The 24,084-nt window shown below is 36.6% G+C and overlaps 1 protein-coding gene across 1 annotated transcript in view; it reads left to right on the forward strand.

Moving 5' to 3' along the window:
* The window catches only part of LOC104619517 (vacuolar protein sorting-associated protein 13B-like), a 118,407-nt gene that overhangs the window by 37,746 nt on the left and 56,577 nt on the right, over nucleotides 1–24,084 (forward strand). Inside the window, 3 exon segments of the mRNA XM_010285413.1 lie at nucleotides 498–705; nucleotides 1,025–1,209; nucleotides 18,096–18,292. Of these exon segments, the coding sequence (XP_010283715.1) occupies nucleotides 498–705; nucleotides 1,025–1,209; nucleotides 18,096–18,292 (590 nt within the window).

The following is a 24,084-nucleotide window of genomic DNA, read 5'->3' on the forward strand; positions in this document are numbered from 1 at the left end:
AGATGGAGTTTTTCTAGTCATTTTCTTTGTGGTGTCGTTTACTCAGTATTTAATGCATTCCAGAATTCCACTTTTGGAGCAACATGCTCTTTGAATAGTTTAAACTTGCATTTTTAAGGTTTTTTTTTTTTGCATCTTAAACTGCAAAACCTGTGACTAGTCCTGGCACTATGTGCTGCACTCAGCTGTAAGTTCTTGCATATCACTTTTGAGTTCTGTACTCTTCCAGGCAGCATCAGTATCAATTGTAAGTGGTAAGAATTAATGCTTTCCTTCAAATGATGAAAAGAACAAATTTGCCAAATGGTTTTGTAGCTATTTCTTATTGTTTCTGTTCTTTATTTTCACATTAAGGACACTTGCAAGCAATTAAGGTAGAAGTAGAGCAGGCTGAAAGCCATATAGAGTTCCTATTGTTTTGGGGAGTTTTTTTCCTTCAAAAATGATTGAATATTTGTATGTAATTGTTTTGCCTATTATCTTTTTTTTTTTTTAAGGTTTTCTGGGGTCAAGAGCATTTGAACTGTTTAGTTCTTCTCCAGGAGCTTCTGTGGCAGTACCTCACTAAAAAGGGTACTGTAGAGACATTGATACCTGAACATACGCCCCCCACTCGTTCCTCTGCGGAAAGGAATCAGGCCTCAAAAACTGAGCATACCTCAGATGATCTGAGAACAGGTCTGTTCCAGTACATACAAGATGCAGGTAAGAAGAATACTATTGCTCTCTTTTTTTAATTATAAAGTAAATACAGTAGTAACATATTAAAGATTACTTGCCCCTTACAATGAATACTTTACTTTTTTTGGAAAAGCATTTGAAAAGACATCTGCTAGAATGAAAAAAAAAAGTTTTTTGATTTCTTTCCATTAAGCTGTAATCTTTTAAAAGTTAGGGAAATTGCTTTTTTATTTTCTCTCCTTTTGATCCTGAGGGGTTTATTTTTAACTACTTTGGTCTCATAAACCAGCATGTTTCTTTCTAGAAATTATATAACAGATTATCGTTTTCTTTCACTTGACAGAAGCACAAAAACTGCCCAGTGCCTATGAAGTTGTGTTTTACAATGAAACCGAGGATAGTCCAGGAATGATGTTGTGGAGATATCCAGAACCCAGAGTGCTCACTCTTGTAAGAATTAATCCTGTTCCTTTTAATACCACTGAGGACCCAGATATTAGCACTGCTGACCTTGGAGATGTTCTTCAGGTGGGTTCTTTCAGAGTTTTCTACTTTCATTAACAGAAGAAAATGTTACTACTGTGAAGTGAATGTTTTCAAACCTAAGTTTATTAAAATGAGCACAGAACAAATGTCAGAAGGTCTATAAAATCAATGGGAGGCAAATTCCACAGCTCGAGTACATCTTCAGTTTTTAAACTATTTGTACAAACGTTTTAACCAGTTACCTGTAAAGTGGAACAAGCTATAGCCAAATTTATCAGTTCTGGTTTGCAAGCATGCAGAGGTTTTATTCTGTCTTCCTATGATTTCATCCATCAATCTTTACTTAAAAGAATTCATTTGATTTGAAACTGTGTGAGGAAAGACCTGGTCTGAAAGTTGCCAAGATTCAGTGGAATCATTGAACTAAAATCTCCAATCCAGCTATCCTCTCCTGGTCTGTGATGGCAGATGGCTGTGCTGCTTCTAGGAAGACCCACAGGGTAAAGAGAAAGGATCTATTTTCTCTCATTTTGCTTTGAGAGGGTTGAAGTGAGCAGTGCAGTTTGACTGTGTGAGGTCATGGAACTGCCCTTCAAAGAAGGGCTGAGTGCTGCAGCTGTGCACTCTGTGCCCCAAAAATAGACCATAACTCACAATTACACTGATCCTTAGCTCTGATAATTTTTGCTTTGTAAAGCACACAATCAGGTAGTTACATTCTCTCCTGCTAGTGTAATTCATCTTTATAAATTCACTTACTCCTTGCATACCTATTTTGATTTTTGCTCGATTTTAATTTTGTTAATATCAGTTTCTTTTTGTATTACAAATTGGATCTGTCTTTTTTTTAATCTGCCTGTTAATCAGAATAGCTTTGTCAGTCAAGGGAAATAAATATCTCCCAATTCTTCCTATTTGTTCAGAAATTTTGACTTCTATTTCATTATTGCTATAACTTTAACAATTGCTTTTAAAATTGAATTACGCACCAATATGCTTTGAGTTATGGATAAGTAGGATAATCTTCCTCAGATAAATGGTATAATGTTATTACCGTGCACATACTGTTAGTGAGATCATGTAAGTGTCCTGCCAATTTCTTTGCCCTCTAGACAGCCAAATGTCAGCTCCTTTCAGTTATATGAAAATTAAAATTAAGTGGAAAAAAAATCAGCTCCACTTGGCATGAGGTTTGAATCAAAGATCAAAATTGTGTTATTGTATGCTGTCTTGATGACCCTATTAGGTTGCTATGAAAGCCAGTAATTTGCCTTCTTTCAGAATGGTATTTTCAGAGCACAGCACACCAAGTTTTTGGTATAATTACATTAAGCTCCCATTATAGATAACAGACATCATGAACGTACTGTATGTGCTTGTGTAATGATATGACCCTGTACAGGGGGAATATCAGTTCTTCTTCAAGTGGGCATACGCAGCTGGACTTCTAGTAGCATAGACGTTCTTCTGCTTTGTGCTTCCATGCTACGGTCTAGAGAAAAGAACGTAGTTGCAATCCTCTTTCATTTCCCCTGCAATTGCCTCAGACAGTAAGATAGAAACGAGGAAGCACTCAGCTACCAGTTCTCAGGTTCTGTCAACTTCTACTGGTCTTCAGGTAATTCTTCAGATTTGCATTTAATCATATACATTGACCGCAAAGAACTGTTTCCATCAGTCTCGTTTTAAGTTTGTGGTCAAGTGTGCCTGTATAGCTTCCTTCCATGATGCTTTTTACTGTGGCACACTCTTTTCTTAAGGTCTTCCAATTTTATGATTAATTAATTCTTAGTAAGTCTTATATTACTACCCTGGCCTTTCAATTACAAGGGAAGAGGTGAAAGATATCAGCCAAATTAGAGGACATCTGTTCAAAAACCATGCTCTTGGGCACATGGAATGCAGAAATGTCTACAAGAGGATCTACATTTTGCTAGTGGGCCATTAATTATAGCAGTAACTGTTGCCTGGCGCGCTAAGTGGTGATTTATCATATTTTCCAGAAATGGCCATGCACCTACAGAGAACAGCTCTGCAAAATGTAGATAAACAGCCATTTTAAACATGGACAATATGTATTTTTTTATTAGTCTAACATAGATATGTGGGTGGAATAAGTAATACAGAGTCAGGTAAACTACAATGAAATACAATTCTTTAGGTAAACTACATTGAAATACCCATTTCAACTTTAGGTTCTGATTTAAATTAATCAGGAGATCTTTCATCAGCTCCACTTCTTTTGCCTGTATAGATATATGTCTGTTTCTTAATATACTGCGTATTTAGTGCATATGGAAAATGCACAAAATATAAAAAGACAATACTTTTATTCACTTCTTGACACAAAACATTAGAGAAACATCTACAAGCCAAAGCCTTCAGCATTTTTGAAAAAAGTGTCTAAATTTAAAGACAATAATGATACCAAAGTATATTAAAAATATATTTTAAAAACTTTCACAGGATTGTGTATATGTTCAAATGCTACAAGGACCCATAATGTCACCAGCTGTGTAACCAGTCTCCCTTAATCCCTTACTTCACATAAATCCAGGCAAAGGTGCACTTCTGTAGTTTGTCTGGAATTTAAAGTTTGCCAGTTGCATGTTCTTTCTTTCTGATTAAGTTGCTGTGACATTTCACCTAGCTTTCTATCTTTGTTAAACTTCTTTCATGGGTAGATTTTAGAAGCCTCTCTGTTTTTATAGCTAGTCTTCAAATTCCTGGAACTTGCAAAAGCATCACCATAAAGAGAATTTTTCTAGATATTGTTGTTGTGTATCATCTGCTGCGGCCAAAGGATAAGTGAACAGCTTTCAGATTATAAGACGTGATATGAATTGCATTGTTTCTGTAAAACCTTACCTTGCTGCTATTTCTAGACTGTCCCAAGAGCTTATTTTCTTGTCCTTTTACTTGTGTTGTTGCAAAAGGTAAGCAGTTTCACTAGTCAAGTTTCTAATACTTTTTTACAATCCCAACATTGTTGCTTATATTTGTGGAAGGAAAAGGAAGAACTGATGTTTCTGTCGCGGTGTGTTATGTTGCATTTTCTTTAGCTATTTGAAATAGAAGTTTGATCTATTTGTCTGAAGGAAGTGAGAGAGAATCCTAGATGCACTTGCAAGAAACTGCTTCAGGATTGTATTTCTTTTGGAAGATATCTGAACTCGTTCTTCTTCCTGTTTACCAGACATTGCATTCTTTTTCTATTTAATTTTTAATCCCTCGTTGTCCCTTTTTCAGGTGCTACAAATGTTCCTTGGCTTTATGTGATTTACCGTTGTTTCAAATAACTGGTATTTGATGAAACACCTTTAGACTTCCTTGGTAGCTCTTCTTAATTTTTTTAAGAGTTCCTCTTCAGTGACATAATGTGTTTCTTATCCTTGGGTACTAAAGCCATTGTCTGGCATCACTTCTAGCCCTTTATGACCTGAAGACCTTTTCTTATGTCTACATCACTGCCACGATCTTTTCTGAATATACCTTCTCAAGACTGTTTTAAGGTTTATATAGTAGTATTTGCAAGTTCTGACCCATGTATGTCCTGTCTTTGCTAGTATTGTATTTGGAACACAAAATCAATGAAGTGAAGCAAAACCCCATTTGCTACTGTGGTTACAAGTGTTCTGGGTGCAACCTTGTATAACTAACTGGAAAAAAAAGGTAATACTGGGTTCTGTATCAAGAAAGAGATGTGCTATGGATGTAGAATATTCCTCAGTCTTTTATACTGAACATCCTTCCAGTTCCTTGATCAAAACTAGTAACTCTTCACTGTTCTATCAGCTTCCATTTCATTTCTGCAAATGGTTGTCTGTTTTTCAAGTTGTGAGATTTTTTGATTGGTGATTAGAAAGCTCTAGATACAGCTAAATATCCTAGTACAGATCAATGTGGGATGAAGGGATATACACACAAGAGCAGTAGTTTCATTTTCTCATAAGATTAAAAAGTAAATAGGTTGTGTCTTGTCCAGGTAATGTGATAAATACTGCTCTAAGCCACCACTAATGTACCCCTTGTATAAAGGGGATCTGCAGAAAAGACCTTCAGGCAGCAACTCAAATGTTGGTAAAGGCATACCCTTTTGATCTTGAATACTGCTAAGCTTATTTTTGAAATACATAGAGAAGAAAAAGCATATTCCACTGATAACTTCACTTAAAACAGCACACATTTCATAAGAATGAAGTTAATCCCGGTGCTGATTCCATCTAATGTCATGTAAGCCAGGGTAATCCATTACTGCACAAATCAGTAAGGGCAAAGGGTAGAACAGTGTTGATGTGAGAATCATATTCACACCTCAGGAACAGAGGAAAGTCCAAACTCGGAAAAAAAATCAGAAAATCAATTCAAAAGATAATAAGCACAATGAAGTAGCAATGTCATTACTTTAAAATATTGAAGATTGATACTGGTGCATCAAAAAGGATGCTCTCTGAGACTTTCTCAGTTACAATGGATGAAACTTCTAAATCATTCAAGTAGATTGAAGGGAAAGTCTTCTGGTTGAAGATGGGTGGATGAGCAACTTTAAAAGCCTATTGTATTACGTACTTACAGAAAATACGTACACAAAACCAGAGAGACAAAGCCTACTGTTCTTGCTCAGAAACAGTTAATGTTACATTTTGGACGTTCTCTTAAGCAGGTAATTTCTATAGTAAAAATTGTGCAGATGTTTATAGATTTGTCTCAGCAAGTATTCACACGTGAAGACTTAAGGTATGTCTCAGTTTCCCAGTTTAATAGTAAACTATGTGCTACAAGGCAACCAGCTCGTTGTTATAGGGCAACAGGTCGTTTATTTGTTCTATGATGCTCTTGTTTCATAGCAGCTAAAGTTGGAATCTGTTGGTGGTGATGAGTCTCATTCTTGTGAATCTGTCCATAAAATGTCTTCCGCTGAGGACTTTGAAGAATTTAATAGCCTTCAAACAGAATATGTTTTGTAAGGTATATAGAAATGTCTCCTGCAGGAGATATCAAAGTTGTAGAAGATACGTGAGCAACTCAGGAGCAAAAGTGTGCTAGACATCTAAACTGCAGAGGAAGGGCTTCATAGTCTCTCTCCTCATCTCCTAACTGGTGAGAACATTGGCTTGAGCTGGTTACAAGGACAGCTGAAAGAGAATTTGTGGCTATTTCCTCCACCCTGATTATTCTGGTTGCTTTGGAAATATGGCTTTAGGAAGAAAAGAGTAAGAGCAATTTCTAATTCCAGACAAAAGTTTATGGTTATGCAGATAATGCCTCTGTCCCAGAACATAAAGAAAATTGAAGGAGAATATATTCTACACCATAAAAAGGGACTGTATTTCAGAGCTGTCATGTAATGCTAAATTCAACCATGCTTGTACAGTTCCTTGGATCTGTCAGGTTGCAGCAGTTGAGAAAGGATAAGCGTTCTTCATTTCTGTGGCATTTGTACAATTGGAAGGAGGGAGTTGCAGGAAAAAAGTTACGTTAGTGATTCAATAGTGACTTTCAAATTGTACAGATACGATGCGGAGTTAGCTACATTTAGGCATTTAAGTTCAAAGAAAGTGCTGGTGGGTCTTAAAACTGTACTTGCACTGCATGTCTAGTTTCCCAGTGTCTTCCTGTGTCTTCCTGCAGTATTGAGAATCTCAGATTTACATTTGTCTTTGCCTCTGATTAGCCTACGTTGTTCTACTTTTCTGATTTCATCTGCGCCACATTTTTATATCATTTATCTTTACCAAGAACAAGATTAACAGGTTTGCTTTGGCAAGGAAGAGAGCAAAGATTGCGAGGGGCTCACCAAGATAGGAAAGTAATTTGTATGCCATCAAGGAAGTGTTTGGCTTTTCTGTGCAAGCAGGTGAGCAGGACATACAAATTATTTCCTGTACAGCTGGAGACCTGTTTTAGCTAGTGAACTTTTTACAGAGATGCTCAGTGTTTGCCATTCCATTGTAGAGTTATCTTTCCAATAAGGAATATTGCTGGCACTGCCCCATGTCTCAAACAAAAAGCTATGTATTGTCACAAGAGTGTTTACACGAGTGGCCATGGATTTAAAAGGTGGAGAAAACCAGATTTGTCCGATCAACATGATCATATAATGTGTAATGCTCACAATTCTGAGCTCTGGGATTTATTTAAGCTGCATCACCAACACAGACTTAAAATTCTTTCTCCTGGATTGTCATCCAGTGAGACACACAAGCTGTTAAAGCTTACAAGACAAAAGGAAGATAATCTATGGCATTTGTTCATTTCTTCATGTGAAGTTAAAATAAAATATCTACTGAACTATAACCCTGACAGGTTTTTGTATTTGAGGATGTTTCCCTTGTGTACCTGCCAGGATTCCTATTGCATGCAAGTGTAGTCTGCATTATAACAGCTGATGAAAAGATGAATGTGTGCTGAGGTCTCCTTTTTTGGCCTTTCTTCTTTATATAGTGTCCTAATAAACAGAGCACTTATTCCTGATTTAGAAAAGTGGTGATTAAATTAAGAGACCAAAGAGACCAAATCTCAAGGTCTACCAGAGAAAATTAGGGCAGTGAGTATAGTTCTGAGGTTGCAAGGGCTTAACTGAGATTTAATAAGGAAAGACTAGGTAAATAAAACCACTGGTAAAATTCACTCAGAGCATTTGCTGAGCTGGTGAAATCTCTTTGAGGAGAACATAAAATATTTCCAACTTCAAAAGGTAAGGGCTCAAAAAATTGTCTTTTGAATTGCCCTACATGCTTATGCGATTTAAATAAAACATTTGCACACTCTGCAGCCTGGAATCTGATTTTTCATACTGTCAGCCAGTAAACGGCCATTTTCTAACACCTTGTGGTTGTTTAAACAGTGGCTTAAGGAAGCATGAGCTTAAGAATGACTGACATTAGACCTACTGTAAGTCATTATTCCAGGAAAGATTTGACATGACAGTCAACAGGAAAAGAATTATGATCAATGTCAAAGACATTCATTTTTCCTTTTAACAGAGAATACCTCATTTTTGGCTGCCTCTGCTTCCTTTTTACTTTTCATTCCCTGTTGGGGCTACAGCGCTCAGCTGGGCATTTGAGAGTCTGGGAAAAGAGTTTTTTGGGAAACCACAAATTTTATTCAAGTTTGATTTATTTCTTACATTCCCAAAGCAACAACTATTTTGGAAATCCAGATGATTTGTGTGTGACAGGTTAGTGATTTAAGTTCATAGTGTTATTAGATAATAAGCTGTAAAGTTCAACTGTGCTTATCGATAAACCTGTCGGTTTGCAAATTTTTGAATCTACTGCCATGCAGTTCAGTACTGTCTTCAAATAATCAGACTTTTTAGATGGACGGTGAAATAATTTGTCTAGCTGTTGTGAATTGCTCAGAAGGCAGATTTGGTGCTTTGGGATTCTGCTTTTTAGAACTTACATTTCTTCAAAAGTCTACCTTTTGATGTTACCGAAAATGACTGCACTAGTCATACCGCTACTGTACGTAGACTCTGTACGGTGTTTTTCTGATTTCTGTCTGTGTGGAGTTGTGACAAGCTTGAAACGAAACAATACAGTAAAATTATTGAGCATATCTGATCATAAATGAGAACTGTAACAGATGCCTTTTATTCTAACGTAGGAAATTGCTTTCCATGTTTACATCCATGCATGTGTACGAAGATGGATGCAGGTCATCGTGTAAATAACTGTAGGGCTGAAGGCTTGCTTTTAGCCTGAGCCACTTACACTTCAGATGATCTGGATGTGAGCAAGTTTTGTGACTCTGGGCAGAGTTTTGCACATGTTTTCGGGAGTTAAGACTCTGACTATTAATGATCAGTATCGTCTTCATTTTCTTGCAAGGAAGGAAGTCGAGGCTAAAGGAGTTGCAATGTCACATAGTGAGACTTAAGCAGATGTTGAAACAGAGCCCGTTCTCTTTAGGAATTCCAGCTTTAAACATTATTTGTGAACTTCCTTGCCTGAGAGTAGGATTATCTCAGACTTTACTATTTTGTTACTGTATTTTGTGTGTATAATCTTAATTATTTTGCTGTGTGATCTTAGTGTTCACTGCATTGAGATGAGACTGTATCGTTTGGCCTGCAGTTTCTGTGCAGTCTGCAGGGAGTTAAGCGTAACTCGTTGGGAATGTTAATGGAAGTTGTGCATAATTTGCCTGTGCATCACACTGAAATTTACCCTTTGGGGTTACTGAGCCAGTGAAAATTCTACCGGGTGCCAGATGACTGACGAAACCATCAGATTATTTTAATGACAGATTTACACTCTCCTCGTGTTCTGTACTTTTCAGATTTTGTAACTCTGATTTATGAAACTTTGCAAACCGAAGTCCTTCCTGCTGTACGCTGATCTCGGGGCACTTCTTGTAGGCGTCAGGCTTTACTGTGGTGCGAATATGGGGTCAAAATAGCCCATACACCAAAAATTACGCAGTACTTTCTGTATTAATAGACTGCTACCCAGTCCCAGAGGTGACTGCATTTCAACAGCATAGTGCTTATATTATTAATAAATACTGAAACTTGGAAAATTAAGAGCCTGAAATAAAATGTGGAAGATTGTTCTTGTATCAGAAAAAGAGAATAAAGAGTACTGCACGAAATAGAGAAGTCCCTAATGTAAGATTGCCTATCTGTATAAATGTGTTTCTCAATACATGTAACAATAAATTAAGACCCTAATAAATTAAATGAAATACTGTTGCTTTTGCTGTTAGAAAAGCGAGTGATCTTCACGTGAACTCAGTCTCAAGATGAGCGGCAGTTAGTAGAATAAAGTGGATTTGACACTTAATAGTGCATACATTTTCTTGTTTAGAAAGTCCATCAGAAATCTTCTCAGTTATAGCATAGCGCTATTCTGTGCTTTCGTAACAAAAGCTATTAGTGTGTTTAAGGTAATTTTTCCATAAAGAAAAAAGTCAGTATCTGTGACAGATTACATTACTCTACGCACCTGCATTCGCTCTGAACCTGCTAGCCTGATAAATTGATAAGATAAGTTGGTCACATGTTGTTTTAAAAAGGCAAAGAACATAGTTCCTAATAAAAGAATGCTACATATTTCTTCTAAAAGGTTAAAAAGCATTTCTCAGGGCTCTTAAATTACCATATTCTGATACCAAGGGAAAATAAAACCTGGGCTTAGAGTCTTGTTTGTACTTAGAGGGCTTTCCGGACAGGAAGGCAATCTTGATGCAATTCAGTAAGCCACAATACCAGTGGGGCATTACAGGTGAAAAATTTGCAGCTGTACCCCTCACCACAATGTATTACAACTGTACAGTGGAATATTTCCTGTACAGAAATAGGGCTTGGTTAACTTTGTTTCCCAAGAGTAGATCACATTAAAATGTTATAAAATCATGATTTCCTGCATTTGAATACTTGTGGTTTCTCAACTGGTTCCAATATTACAAAGGGTTTTTTATAGCTTCTATTAGTTGAAGATGTATAGAAGCTTTTTTCCAAAGTCAGCTAAAAGGCAGTTATGTGTTTTTAAAGAACAATTTCTCTCAGAAGGCAGGAGTTTTCTTTCACATCTCTTTATTATAACTCTATTTAATATTTATTTTATAAACTGCAGTACAGATGTAAATTTAAATAAAATGAAATAAATACGCTAATAAGACCATAAATACATTTGTTAAATGGAGTTGAAAGAGGCGAGCTATATGTTATTACTCAGAAAGAAAAATAGTAGATATTTTCTTTATTCAGCCAAAGACTTCAGTATGGATAGGGGAAGAAATTAAATTAAGCAGACATTGCATATTCAATTTTAAAGTGCGTATTTATAATTTAAATTTTCTAGCTTTAGGACAAAACTTGTTAAACCAAATTCAGAGAGAAGTAAAACAAATTCTGTGAAGAAATTATATGGGGTAATTTTGAAAAGCTTCTCCAGTTGTGGTATCTGATTATTCCCAAGTGTTGAAAATTGAGAGCGCACCATAGTGGAATGACTTTTACTGCCCAAAATATATGGGTACGTAACACATCAAAATGGTGCCAAAGTACAGAAAACCATAATAAAAATACAAACGAGGTATTGCTGGGGGGACAGAAAATACTTTCTACAGAAATAATGTTTTTAATACTAGTACTACTGCTAATCCTAATACTACTAATACTGGGCTAAATTTTTACCTTACTGTAAACCACCACATCTTTTTTTATTTTTTTTTTTTATTTGGATCTTCATGAAAAGGGAAAATTGGTGGTCTGTAGCTGTGCCAGGAGAGGCTGTTTTCCACACTGGTATGATACAATCTCAGCCCTGAGGAAGGCTAAAAAAATGTTATCCAGTGGGCAGTTCGGTTTGTAGCACGATTTCACAATGTCAATCACATAAGATAAACAGGAATGTGGATGTTGAAGTATCCTACAGTTGTCCAAAATGTTGTTCCACTGGTCAGATTGGATTGTGTGTGTCGTGTGAGCAGGCATATAACAGAGGTTTTATTCTATTTAATATTAATTTTATTTTGAGCATACTTTCTACACAATATGTTTTTTTTCAGGGTTCTTTTGCTATTTTTATATAAATAATACTTCAAAACCAAATTTTAAAGTAATGTTCTTGGTAGTTATTGCCCAGAATTTTTCCCTAATAAAAATCTGGATAAAGCTTTTTATTTCCTACTACTGCAACTTCTGTTCACCTAATGGGAGAATTGTATTTTTAAGACAGTTGGCCCTAAAACAGTAAAAAATCCTAATAACAGAATAGCTTTATTACAGAGCAATCGGTTTATTCATGCTCAGGAAGCTGGAGTTAAAATCTCAGCATGGGTTGGCGTCTGACACAAAGTACTAGTTTGTATTGTGTTCTGCCTCTCGTTCACTTAGGTGGCCCTGCTCAGAGAAGATAAAACACACACGCGCTTCCTGTCTTCTGTGTGCATTTTCTTGTACAGTAGTTGTTTCTGGAACAAGAGTAACTTCATTTCCAAGAGGAAGCGCCCACCATCTGAGGGACTGAGATTCCAGAAATGAACATTTATTCTGCAGGAGCTTATTTTCTAGCAAAAACATGAATGAAAAGGAAGCATCGCTGAAAGCAAAGTATAAGCACATTCTTCTGTAACCCGGCTGTTAATATCTTTCTTTATTTCTCAGCTGGACAAGATGTATTTTGCAGCCTGAGAGATCTGCATGTGTGTAGTTAAAGGTCCATTTTTTATACTGAGTTTAAAAATTTTATGCTCCTGTATTTAAGTAATAAAACAATAATACTTCTATATACCCTTCATTCACCAACCTCAAAGCAGTAGGCAGATGGCGGTAGCTTTTTCCTAGAGTCAAAAAAGACGTCTGTGAAAAAGATGGCATTAGCTAAGAACTTGAGATATTTTAATTATTTCTGTCCTAAATGGCACTGATGTCTGTATCTGAGACCTGTTAGCATTATGACAATATGTATCGTGAATAATAGGTCATTTGTGGTAGCGTGACAGCTTGTGCAAGCGCACGGGTGTTGGCCCTCTGCTCAGCCAGAGAGCTCAGCTGTAGAAACGTACCTGGTGATATGGTGTGCACCCAAGGCTTTTCAAGTCCAAGTTAGCAAAATAGTCTAAACCTGGGAGGATAACATCACATCAGAGGAAAATCTAGAAGCATGTTGTGATCATGAAAGCCTTTAAAAATCACATATGGATCAACAAGTCATTTCTCTCCCATTGTGTCTTATTATTAAACATAACTTTAAGTGGGAATGAGGAGTATCCATGTGGTCAATAGGGTGTACAACACATGGATGACAATATGAATGTGTAACACAGCGTTAACAGATTCTGTAGCATTTCTTGACCCCTAGTTTCCAAACAGGAATTAAATTATTCTGGTACAGATAATGTGTGACACGATATATGATGAATAAGAAAAAACATGATCCGTCACATTGTAGTGCATTAGGGGGAATACTTCATGTTGGTTATTAATACTGTCTTGCTGATGGGTTAACAAGTGTGCAGGAAATTACTTGTAGGATGCAGGTTTTTAAGGGGGGGGGTTGAGTTTCTTTTTGTTTGGGGTTTTTCTTTTTTGGGGAAATGTGTATGATAGAGGTTTCAGCTTTGCTGAAATCGAGACAGGCTCTATTTGTAGAGAGTTGTATGTTCACAGAGGTGATTGCTACAACGTCTATGGTAGTGTAATATATATGAAGGTTTTTTTTCTTAAAATAGAGCAAAACAAGAGATTCACAGCAAACAGGAATCCACACTCTCCTAATTCAAAAGATTGCTGCTGCCAGGCAGCTATTTCAGCTGAGTTGTTTCTTTGCGTCCTGTACTCGCAGGGGGTAGGAGTGGAACTGCCGCTCGGAAGGAGCTGCTTTCCTTCCTATCAGAATTTGTTAATACACCATTTTCACTCTTCATCAGCACAGTGCCTCGCAATTTTCAGATCTCTAATGTCTATTCCACAGCAGTAAAGAGAAAAAGGAGGAACCTTCAAATTCTCTGCTTTGTTTTAAATGCATTTGTCGTATTAACAGTTTTTTTATAAGTTCTTAGAGTTTAGGCTGTTTTCATGTAGCTTTTCACTACTGCTTCCGATGTCTGTTGTTAAAGCTGCTGGGAAAAAAAGCATTTGAATGCTGCTTTGCTCTCTGTTGCCGTAATAGTCCTTCTAAATAAGTGTTTGTGCCATAGTACGTCATTTTCTTCCACAACAGAACTTGGGGATTCTTGGTTAAATAATAGTTAAATAACAGTTAAATAATAGTTTTATGCACACATAAGTGACGGGCTGTACAGTAATGGTTCTGTTTGCATTTTACAGGTGCATAAACTCATTGCAATTAAAACTTTCTTTGAGAGCTAGGAAAGAAGACAAAAAGCTATGGAGAAGTGTCTGTTGAAGAAACACGCTTGTTGTTTAGCAAAGAAGTTTGTGGTTAGATATGCTTCGTTAATCTTTAGTTTTACAGAGGCAGTGCTAGCGGTCACATTTTCTAAGAGGTAACAATTATCTGAATTATAGCTTAGGTTTTATTCAAATATTTTAAGGTAAAAGTACCATATTTAATTCTACATATGGGGATTTTTTTGTTGCAGCTAATTCACTTATTCCCACTGCCTATGAGTCAGTTCTGGCATTATAGCCCATTTCTAGGCTTCCACAACTATTATTTTTGGCAGCTAATATTGCCCAGAGCTACCATCTTTCCTTAAACTTATCCAGATCACGCATTAGTAATAAACCCCCTAGAACAAATAAAGCTAGATATGTAGGAATCAAAGATTCTAAGTCAACTAAGTCTTTTGCAAGCTTCAAACTGGAAAGCTTACAGTTTGGACAGTCCCAAAGCATGAGCTGTATTTTGTATAGGCAGTCACATAAAGTGTGACTTTGACTTTACTTCTAATGTGCAGATGACATCTTGAAACATACTGTCTCTTGCTCTGGTAGATTTCTTGACCTATTACAACACAGTTAGGAAAAAATTTGTGAGCAAAAATAAAGAGGAATAATATTTTCAACATGTTTACCAGCCCACTTTAATTGTTAGGAGATATATGCTCTCTGGCTACTCATACTGCTGAGTCCAGCGGTCATTCCTGTTCCTTTCCAAATTCTTCATAATTTGCTTAAGAGGTTACCGTCAAGTTCCTAAAAGACAAATACACCATGTTAGGTTATAGCAGAGCCTGAAGGGGAGTTATTACTTCTTTATGGCATAATAATTGTTTTGATCATTTTATTTTGCCATCTTTTCCTCAAGATAAAGTTCAATATTTCCACCACCTACTGAGTGGGTAGGAACATTGAAGAACCTACTTTTTTTTTTTTTTTAAATACAATATATATGAAATCTGTTTGGTTTGGGTTTTTTTTCCGAGTTTCGAGCTGCCTTTATTTTAAATCTCTATATATTACTTTCCTCTAACCTTACTAATAGTTTTACATTTTTCATATCGTAGTGCCACTTACAAAATTCCTTTATTGTGCTCTTTAACTTGTTCTTCCAGCTCATTAATCTTACTGGGAATAGAATTCATCACCTTGCTTAGCCTCTTTTAAAATGCCTGCTACGTGCCATTCGGATCCAATTTTGTGAGTTTCTCATTAGGGAGACGTGCAGCGCTTTGTTGTAAGATGCAATCTAAAATAAATAAATATCCTAAATAATAAAATAGCTTTACAAGACTTTTGTTGCATGCATGTTACTCAACAGCATTGACAAGAAAAGATAACTTAGGTGTTGACAGGCAGTAAGAAACACAAGACCAAACAAAGTATTCAAATATATTGAATCAGACTCCTAAAAAATCTCGAAGTATTTTAAGGACTGAGATTGAATTCAGATGCAGAAATAAATACTGCTGTATGTAGAAGTACCTGTGCAACCATGAAAGGCTGCAACCTTTTGTCAGAAATGATACAGATCCTTTTGTAATTATATAATTCCAAGACTTTATGCTATTGGAAAAATCCAAGTATTGCAATATTTTAAATAAAATCAAATGTTTTATCACCAATGGAGACTGTGGAGGTTTAGAAAAGAAGTATGTGAGTGTGAATGACTCCACAATGTAGTATGAATGACAGCAGATGATGGAAGTTGCTGTTTATGTGTTCATAGGTAACATAGGGGAATTCTGTGGTTACATCCGTAATTGAAGGGTAGGAACATTCCTGTGGTATTGCAATTTTGAGTCTTTGTCCACGGGCATTAAAGGTAAAAATAATTCAACACTGAGAAGTTTTGAGGAAATTTAAAACTCTATAGTGACACTAAGAGCAAAAAGAATAAATATAGCTCCAAACACAATAATGTAATATTTCATATTGCTGCTGTTGTGCACCACTATAGAGTTAGCAACGCAGAACCAAGATGTTTCCTCAGTCACCAAGCCCAGCCTCCTCCCATCGGGACAATGCTGGTTACTCTCCCATCTTATGAACAAATCAAGCTTTTAAAAGCAGCTATCAAGGCTGTCCTTGAACCTCCCTCTCTTTTTCTCTGCAGGTTTCTAGCCTTACACTTTATTCACAGAGCAAATCAGTTTTGACCCATAGTTCCTATAGACCTTTTCCTCTATTAAACTCTTACTCTCCTGAGGTGTCTGGGTAGAGCAACCATGTTCCTTTCGTTTTCCTTTATTTGGTCCTCGGCTCTGCACAGATCCCAGTGTGAGTTAATACAGTTTTAACACAAATAATTGGAAATGTGTGCCACATTCCAGATGAGGCCCCACTGTGTCTTACACAAGTCAGTTAATACTTGTCCCTCGCTTTTGGAAATCTCTCACCTGATGTCTCTCAGGATGGCATTTGCTTTTTCCAGCCATCATCATACTGCCTCATAATTTTCCAGCTGACATTTACACATCTTCACCATTTCCAATTGAATGTGCAGTTTATAAATAAATATGTTGCTATCTTTACGTATATGACGCGTGGTTTTTGATGTTAAATGAATCACTTTTTCTCAGACTCTAGTCTTTGAAATTAAATCAGCCCTCCTGATTGATATTGCTGTGCTACTCTGTTATATACGTTACTGGGATCAGTTTTGCTGGCAGTTATCAGAGACTTTTTTCTTTTTTTTTTTCCTTTTCCCTCCATCCCGACCTAAAAAAATTTTAGTGACTGTGGTTGTTTTTTTCAATCTTCAGGTATGGTTGTGACTTGACAGATGTAGTAAAAATCCTCTGTGGTTCCCCATGTTAATTCTGCCAGAATTCTTTGGTGATTATTTATGTTCCCTTGCCCTCCCCAACTTGAACCACTGAGCTCCCTGAATTTTCCTTCTTAACCTTCATTCCTGTTAATTAATCAGCCTGCTGTCGCCTCCATGTGCATTATAGTCCTTACTGAGTAACAAGGAAGAGCTTTTTCTAGCTGTGCCTAGATTTACATGCCTCTCTACTACATTCTTACTTTTCCCTGGTTATTTATATATGTATGTCTACACACAGGGATAAAAAAGGTAATAGCACATACATATGCATTTTTTTAATATTTGCTTTATGTCAGCTTGACTTTTAGTATTTCTTGTGCATGTACAATTGTGCTAACTGTGGATTTCTGTATTTTAATTCTAAAATCTTCATATCTTACTGAGGTTGCATTTGTTTTAAATTCATATTCTCATATTTCATGCTCTTACCAAAAAAAAAAAGGAGGCCTAAGACACACTCCTTTAAAATCTACGCTTTTATTAAAATTTTTTTTCTATTTTCTTTAGAAATGTCTCTAATGACATCCTCTCCAGTTCTGTGTTGCATCCAGGAATAATCCAAGTGGGTTATTTATAGACTTAAAATTAGGGATGTGATTAAACTGAAGCTACGATGTATTTATTAGGTGTGGGTTTTCAAAATCACACAGTTGTCTAAATAGCATATTCCATGAAAGAAAAGATCATGTGATTACAAGTACTTCATGATTTGTCCCAGGATTTTTATTCCTGTGTTGGCCCACCACAGGGCATTATGTTGCCTATCATCATTTTAATACGACAACATATGGGTAATTAATAAATTTATAATTTGTTATGTAATAAACTTAAAAGAGGTAGTTCAAGCAAAAAAAATTTTAATGAGGATTAGAATGTCCTTGATACCATGACATGATGGTATCTGATGGATTTTTTGGCTGCATAATACAAATAATTGTATTATTATGATGATTAGTTGAATTGTCTTTGTTATTCTTGGGTACTGTGGAACATGTAGCTATTTCTGTACCCAGTAAGGGAAAGTTCGAAGTGTTATACTGCAATGAAGGTCTAAAAACATTTTAATGTCAAAAGCATTTTAAGTCAAAACAGCACAGAATCTGAGTAACAGTTACAATTCTGATTTCTAGGTGACAGCTTACTTAATGTAGTTGGTTTTGCATTTTTAGCATGTACAGTAAATCCCATTATATTTGGAATCAAGCATAAAGTAATTATGCCTTCTCCCTTTTATCACAGATTCCTTGCAGCTTGGAGTACTGGGACGAGCTTCAAAAATCATTTGTTGCATTCCGGGAATTCAGTCTATCAGAAAGCAAAGTCTGTGAACTACAGCTGCCCAGTATCAACCTTGTGAATGATCAGAAAGAGCTCATAGCCTCTGATCTTTGGAGGATTGTCCTGAACAGCAGTCAGAATGTGGCTGATGACCAAAGGTAATTTTAAAGGAGGAGGGAAAAACAGAAATCTAATGCTACACTCTTGAGAGATCTTTTTAAAGAGACTTAGGAAACAAGATACTGTTTTCATATGCAGTAAGAGTAGCTGGTCTTAAATGAGCTTCAGACTGTAGTTCACCTTCACACAAGGGCATGGAGTTTGCACAAAAAGAGCTCTCTCTTAGATTTATAGGCTGCCTGGCAGCATCATATTCATCAATTTTCTGAACACAAGGATTACTGAAAAGTGAAGACAAACAGGCCATAAACCTCTTAGCCGCTCAAGGCAGTAAAATTAGCTAATTAACAAAAGAAGACTGAGGCACAATCCATTGTATAACTTAGTAGTAAACATTCTTCTTCCATGCACTCCCCCACACGTCACCTTTATTCTGTGCTCAGTGCAAGTCAATGACTAAAGTAAGCCAAATGTCTATTTTAAATATATTAAAACTTCAAGAGCATTACATTATTATTCACACAGCTTGCTTACTATGCTAACAGTAAAAAAAAAAATTAGTCGGTGTTTTCAAACACTGGAGATCCATTTTTCATTATGTTTACAGCTGGAAACAATGTACAATGACAGATACTCTATTTGCATTCATTCAATTTTGGTTAATATGTAGAGTAAGAAGAAATGAGTACAAGTTCTGTCCACAAACAGCAGTGGAATTGCTTTCAAAGACCTTCTCAACGTTTTATAGTTAGAGCAGAAAACCCAGAATGACCCTGTTGGATCATTGGTATTTGCTGATTGTTGCTGCCGGTGTATGAACACATGCCCGAATGAGTGTGTAGCATCCACATATACGTTACGTGAAGCTACAGAATTCAGAGAAATCAGGAAATACGAACATGCCTAACAAAATCAATGAAGAAAATTAAACATCTGGTTTCCATTAATAGTATCAGGTTGGAAATGATTTCTTGATGTTAATTGTGAAAGAATGCATTTTCATCATTGAGAAGTTAAGTGTTTTAGACAAGGTTAATTCCTCTGAATGTGGGACCTTGGCAAAATTGCCTTCCTGGTCAGCTTAACACCACAGAAATGTGAACTCGGTGGGAACTGAAAATGAAGTAGTGAAATTTAGTAGATTTTTTTCATCAAGACATTTGGCACTGTAATCATGTTTATTGTTTTCTGCTCAAATAGGGTTCATCACTATATGCAGTGTTTCGTTCAGGGAGCTCTGATAAGCTAATGAGTTGTAATCGTTCAGAAAGAGGCTAGGGTTAAAATGAAATACAAATAATTAAGAAAAATATAAAACCAGTTTGGGCTGTGATTGACATCAGAAACATTTTACAGCAAAACATGAATTCATCTGCCTAGAAGGTCCAGACTTGTGAGTTTTCAGCTGGGAGGCTGCAGGCCTGCTCCACAGTAGTGACTGTCCTCAGTGGTACCGGGGTGTCAAGTAGAAATATCCTAATGGCCCTGAGGTACCAGAAGACTCCAAGGAATACAATTGCACAGCCCACAGCAATGATATTAGCAGCACTACATGTGAAAGCACAGGAATTAAACTGAAGCATTAACAGTTCACCGAACAGGGATAAAAGAAAAGGAAAGAAGGCAGCAAAAAACATGCACCACACTATTGAAGCATTTGAAGGTCAATAAAGAGAAGAGAAAGAGGGAAGTGAAGGGAGGGTGTTATGAATTGCCAGCTCCTTAGGCACGTGCATGGAGACTGCAGGGTCACTAGTCCCAATACTTTTGGTGGCCTGAGGAATTTATAATAGTTTTAAGAGGTGTAGTTTACACCTACATGAACTAACAGTAGACCAGAAAGTTAAAGATTCATGTAGGTCAGGGTGAAGTCCATCCAGAAGCCAGAAACCTGAGGGATGCATGAGGAAAACCTCTGATTTCAATCAGAGAAAAGATTATATTCCCTGCCTCAGCTACAGTTTCCGATAGAAATTCAACCTGATCTCTCTTTATACTAGCTTCAAACAAGGCTGTACTGCAAGTTTTCCTAAGTATGTCCGCAGGAAGGACTGGTGTGGAAGAAGTAGTCCTGACCAGCCTGGAGTGATCCTTCTCAGAGAAACTTAACAGGTCGGAAAAAGAGCAGCTGTTCCTCAGAGATGAGGCTTTGACCTATGGTGTTTGAGGCACACTACCTCCTTCTTGGAGACGGAGCAAATCGTGCCAGTCACATGTCACTGACCTGGAGGTTTTGAGGCAGTTCGCAAGCACTGAAATACATATATTACAGCTACAGAACAAGTTAAGGTAACAGTTGAGCCCTAAAGGATCATGTTCTGTTAAAGGCAAGCCTTGTTTAGGAGGTGGGGACCGATACTGTGGACCTGCAGAGAAGGCCAACCTTTCTAGACCCCTAGTACCATAAGAAGTCTGTGTTGGCAGTAACTTTGCCACAGCTGTGTCTATCTTCATCAAACAAACACATTGCTACCAGTATGGGTATTTTCTTGTGACCAAGCACCCTAAAATGTATTCTGAATTCTACTTGACCAAAAAATCCCAGACTTTTTTGGTTTTGAGAGACTGCCCCATGCCATGGTAAATTTCAATGTTAGGCTTGTTCCTAAAGCAAGTGTTTAACATGAGATCTTAGACTTGTGAGAAGAGCCACAAGGAGCTGTGCTTAAAGCCAGTGTCGAGTGTTAGACCAGGGAACTTCAAGGCTGAGAGTATCTGCAAATGAAAGTGAGAAGTGAAGACTGTAAAAGATGAATTTTGGTTTTCCTGAAGAGTCATGATGATTTTACATTAATTACATGCTCTAAGTGTATGTTCAATTAGCAAATTTACTTCACTTTTAATTGTAAAGGATATATATAGTCTTACTGAAGTTTATTTTCTTAGTTTGATCTTGTATTTTGGGTCAGACTCTAACAGCTGCTATGTGCATGCAGCTGCTGCTCAATGATAATATTTTTTCCTTCAAATTCTGCAGGGTTGGTTTTTTGGGTTTTTTTTTGTGGTAACCTCTGTGATATGCTAATTATTAATACCACAGAGCTGATCCCTTGTGTTTTAAGTACTTTATTACTGATTCCTAACATCAGTTATAAAGTATAAAACTTAGGTGGCTCATATGACGGGAAAACAACTTTTGTGAGAAGATGTGGATCCAGATGATATGTTGACCAGAAGCTGGCAGGCTGAAGTATATCAACCAATAATGAATAGGGGAATATGCAAAGATGTCATGATCCAAATCCTGTGGTATGCAAGCTCTTCCTGAGATTGATCAGGAAGTAATTAGAAGTATAAAAATCAAAGAGCTGTCTGGTTAAAGACATAGTATATATGTGTATGTTCTTCATTTTTAAGAATTTTGTAGACCATTCATTACTCAATGAATGAATAAGGCTTGAATGAACGTTTATGAATGTTTATTCAATGAATGAACAAATCTAAAGTCCTAAGTGAAATAATTTAGCATCCCCTTGGGGATTTAGTATAGTGCCTGTGGAAGGAATCATATATGGCGTAAATGACTGTTTATGGAAGATGTTACGATAGGGGATTAAAAGGAAATTATCATAGAATAGATTTTTTTCCTAGGTTGCATTTTCATGTTGCAGGACTGGCAAATTATAACCAAAATTACTTTTATTTAAAGCTCTGTTTGGCTGGTGAGACACTAAAGCCCCTCCCTGGTTCGGTTGGAAGGGGTTTATCATTCTCTGTTTATATGGGTTACGTTACAAGATGTTTTATATATTTGTGCATCTGCTGTGTAATGTAAACAGTATTTTTAGAATTACTGACATACTAATGTGAAATAGTAACTGAAAATACCTTAAGATACAAAGCATGAAACAAGTACAAAAACTCTATAATAAGCCTTAAATTGCTACTTCTAAAAAATTGAAGTGAGGAATCCTGATCATGTTTCTTGCTAATTGTTTTAGCTTTTATTCAAAGTAGATGATGTACTGGATTTTGACCTCTAACAATTTGGGTTCAGACCAGCATTTGAGTCATAAATTAAATGAGTTAAGTGGTCTCTTTCTTCTTCCCAGTGGATATTTTCCCATGTTGTGGTTTCATCACAAATGGCAGTTTCGGTTTAAATATTCCACTCTTAAAATAACAAGAATAATGCAGGTCACTGTTAAGTCATTGTTCCCAGTTGCCATATATTTAACTTCAACTGCTTTGCATGATGTGAAACTATCATGCTTTGTAATACATTATGACTTCGAATGTAGGTATTTTCCATTTTTTAAATTTTGATATTTCACAGGATAAAAAAAAAAAAAAAGAAATTTCTCATATTAAAGTCAGGTCAGTTTTATTTATAATTTCCTCTGGTTTTGCTACACCCATCCCTCAGCGTGTTGTGCCAAACACAAAGCAGTAGAAGCTAATTATTCCTTTTCTCCCCAGCTGAAAAGTGTGGACAGTCCACAGTGCATTTTGCGTCTCCAAAGCAGCCAAGAGAATGTAGGCTTTTTTGACATTGTATTCATTTGATGCACAAATTCCGATTTCACAATCAGACCTACCTCTATGATATTAATGTTCCTACTATTGTACACCAAGACTTAATAGAAAGTTTCCTGGGTTTTCAGCTAACACTGCTTTATTTTCTGTTTGTGCACAGCCTGTGACAAAGGTCTGTGTCTTTGATTTCTATGCTCTATGCAAGGTAAAAGCCGAAAGCAGCAGTGCTAACGGTCTGACGAATTCTACCTAGGCAAAAAGTTTAAATGGGATTTCATTTAACATCAGAGGGGCATGTTAGTGATTGTAAGGACTACAGTCCCCCTTTAAAAACTGCTCACTCGATATTATGATCTCTTATTACAGTTCTTTTTTAAGGCAATAATATACTGTTTGGATGCTGTTCTTAGTATATTTTGTACTGTAGCTGGTTTATACTGTTACTGTATTTTTATTTTCATAACAACGTGGCAGCTATAATTCTGAATATCGTTTCTGGTTAAGTAAAAATCAAATGGACCCCTTCATAGATAAAACAGTATCCCTTGAACAAGTCTGGTCAGACAGGAAAACAATGATGAAAGAATCCTCGTTGCATTTCTTTTCAGATGATTTCTATAAGATGATAGTCTCTCTGTAGGGTGACTTTCCCTTCTAAAATGTGGTTTAGACCACATTGTCCTGCTCCTCTCCGTCCTACTGCCAGCGCTTGTCCCTCCCTACCACGGGAGAGGATGCAAGGCCAGTTCTGTCCCAGGGAGCAATGTTGTCCCACCTCGTTTGCTGTTTCTCTCTGCTTAGTTTTTTAAGCGTGTAGTTGGACTATGAATCGTTTCAGTGGCGGGCCTTTTTGGTTTCTAAGGTGGCTCTCCATGACGAAACAAAAAGCTGTTTGCCATCATTTTGTTCCCAGCATTTTGAGTTCATATGACCTCTGCTTTGTCTGCTGCTTGTGGGGCAGAAAAGTCAGGGCTAAATGCTTTAAATTATTTCCCTGATGTGAAGCTCCTGCCACATTTCCTCCTGCAGCAAGCATGTCATGTTGCTGTGTAATCGTTGTGGCTATGAATGAGGATGTCCCGTCATACTTAAATGCTCAATAAATAAAGAGGAGGTATATAAAATTTCACTAAATAAGAATTTCATGGGTTTTGTTTGTTTTTTATTTTATGAAAATATCCATCTCCAAAAGAACATATCCAAGGAAATAAAAGTGCTGAGTCACTGATAGGCGACTCAAGGGATAGGTTTCTGAAGAAAAGAAATTTATAATTTCAGAGTAAACCTCAAATTTCAGAAATAAATATCCTTCATTTTTACTGCAGTTAGTGTTCTAGCTGTTTGTGCAAATTAA

This window comes from Phaethon lepturus, unplaced genomic scaffold (assembly GCF_000687285.1).
Source record: "Phaethon lepturus isolate BGI_N335 unplaced genomic scaffold, ASM68728v1 scaffold13634, whole genome shotgun sequence".
In the NCBI taxonomy this organism is placed as follows: domain Eukaryota; kingdom Metazoa; phylum Chordata; class Aves; order Phaethontiformes; family Phaethontidae; genus Phaethon; species Phaethon lepturus.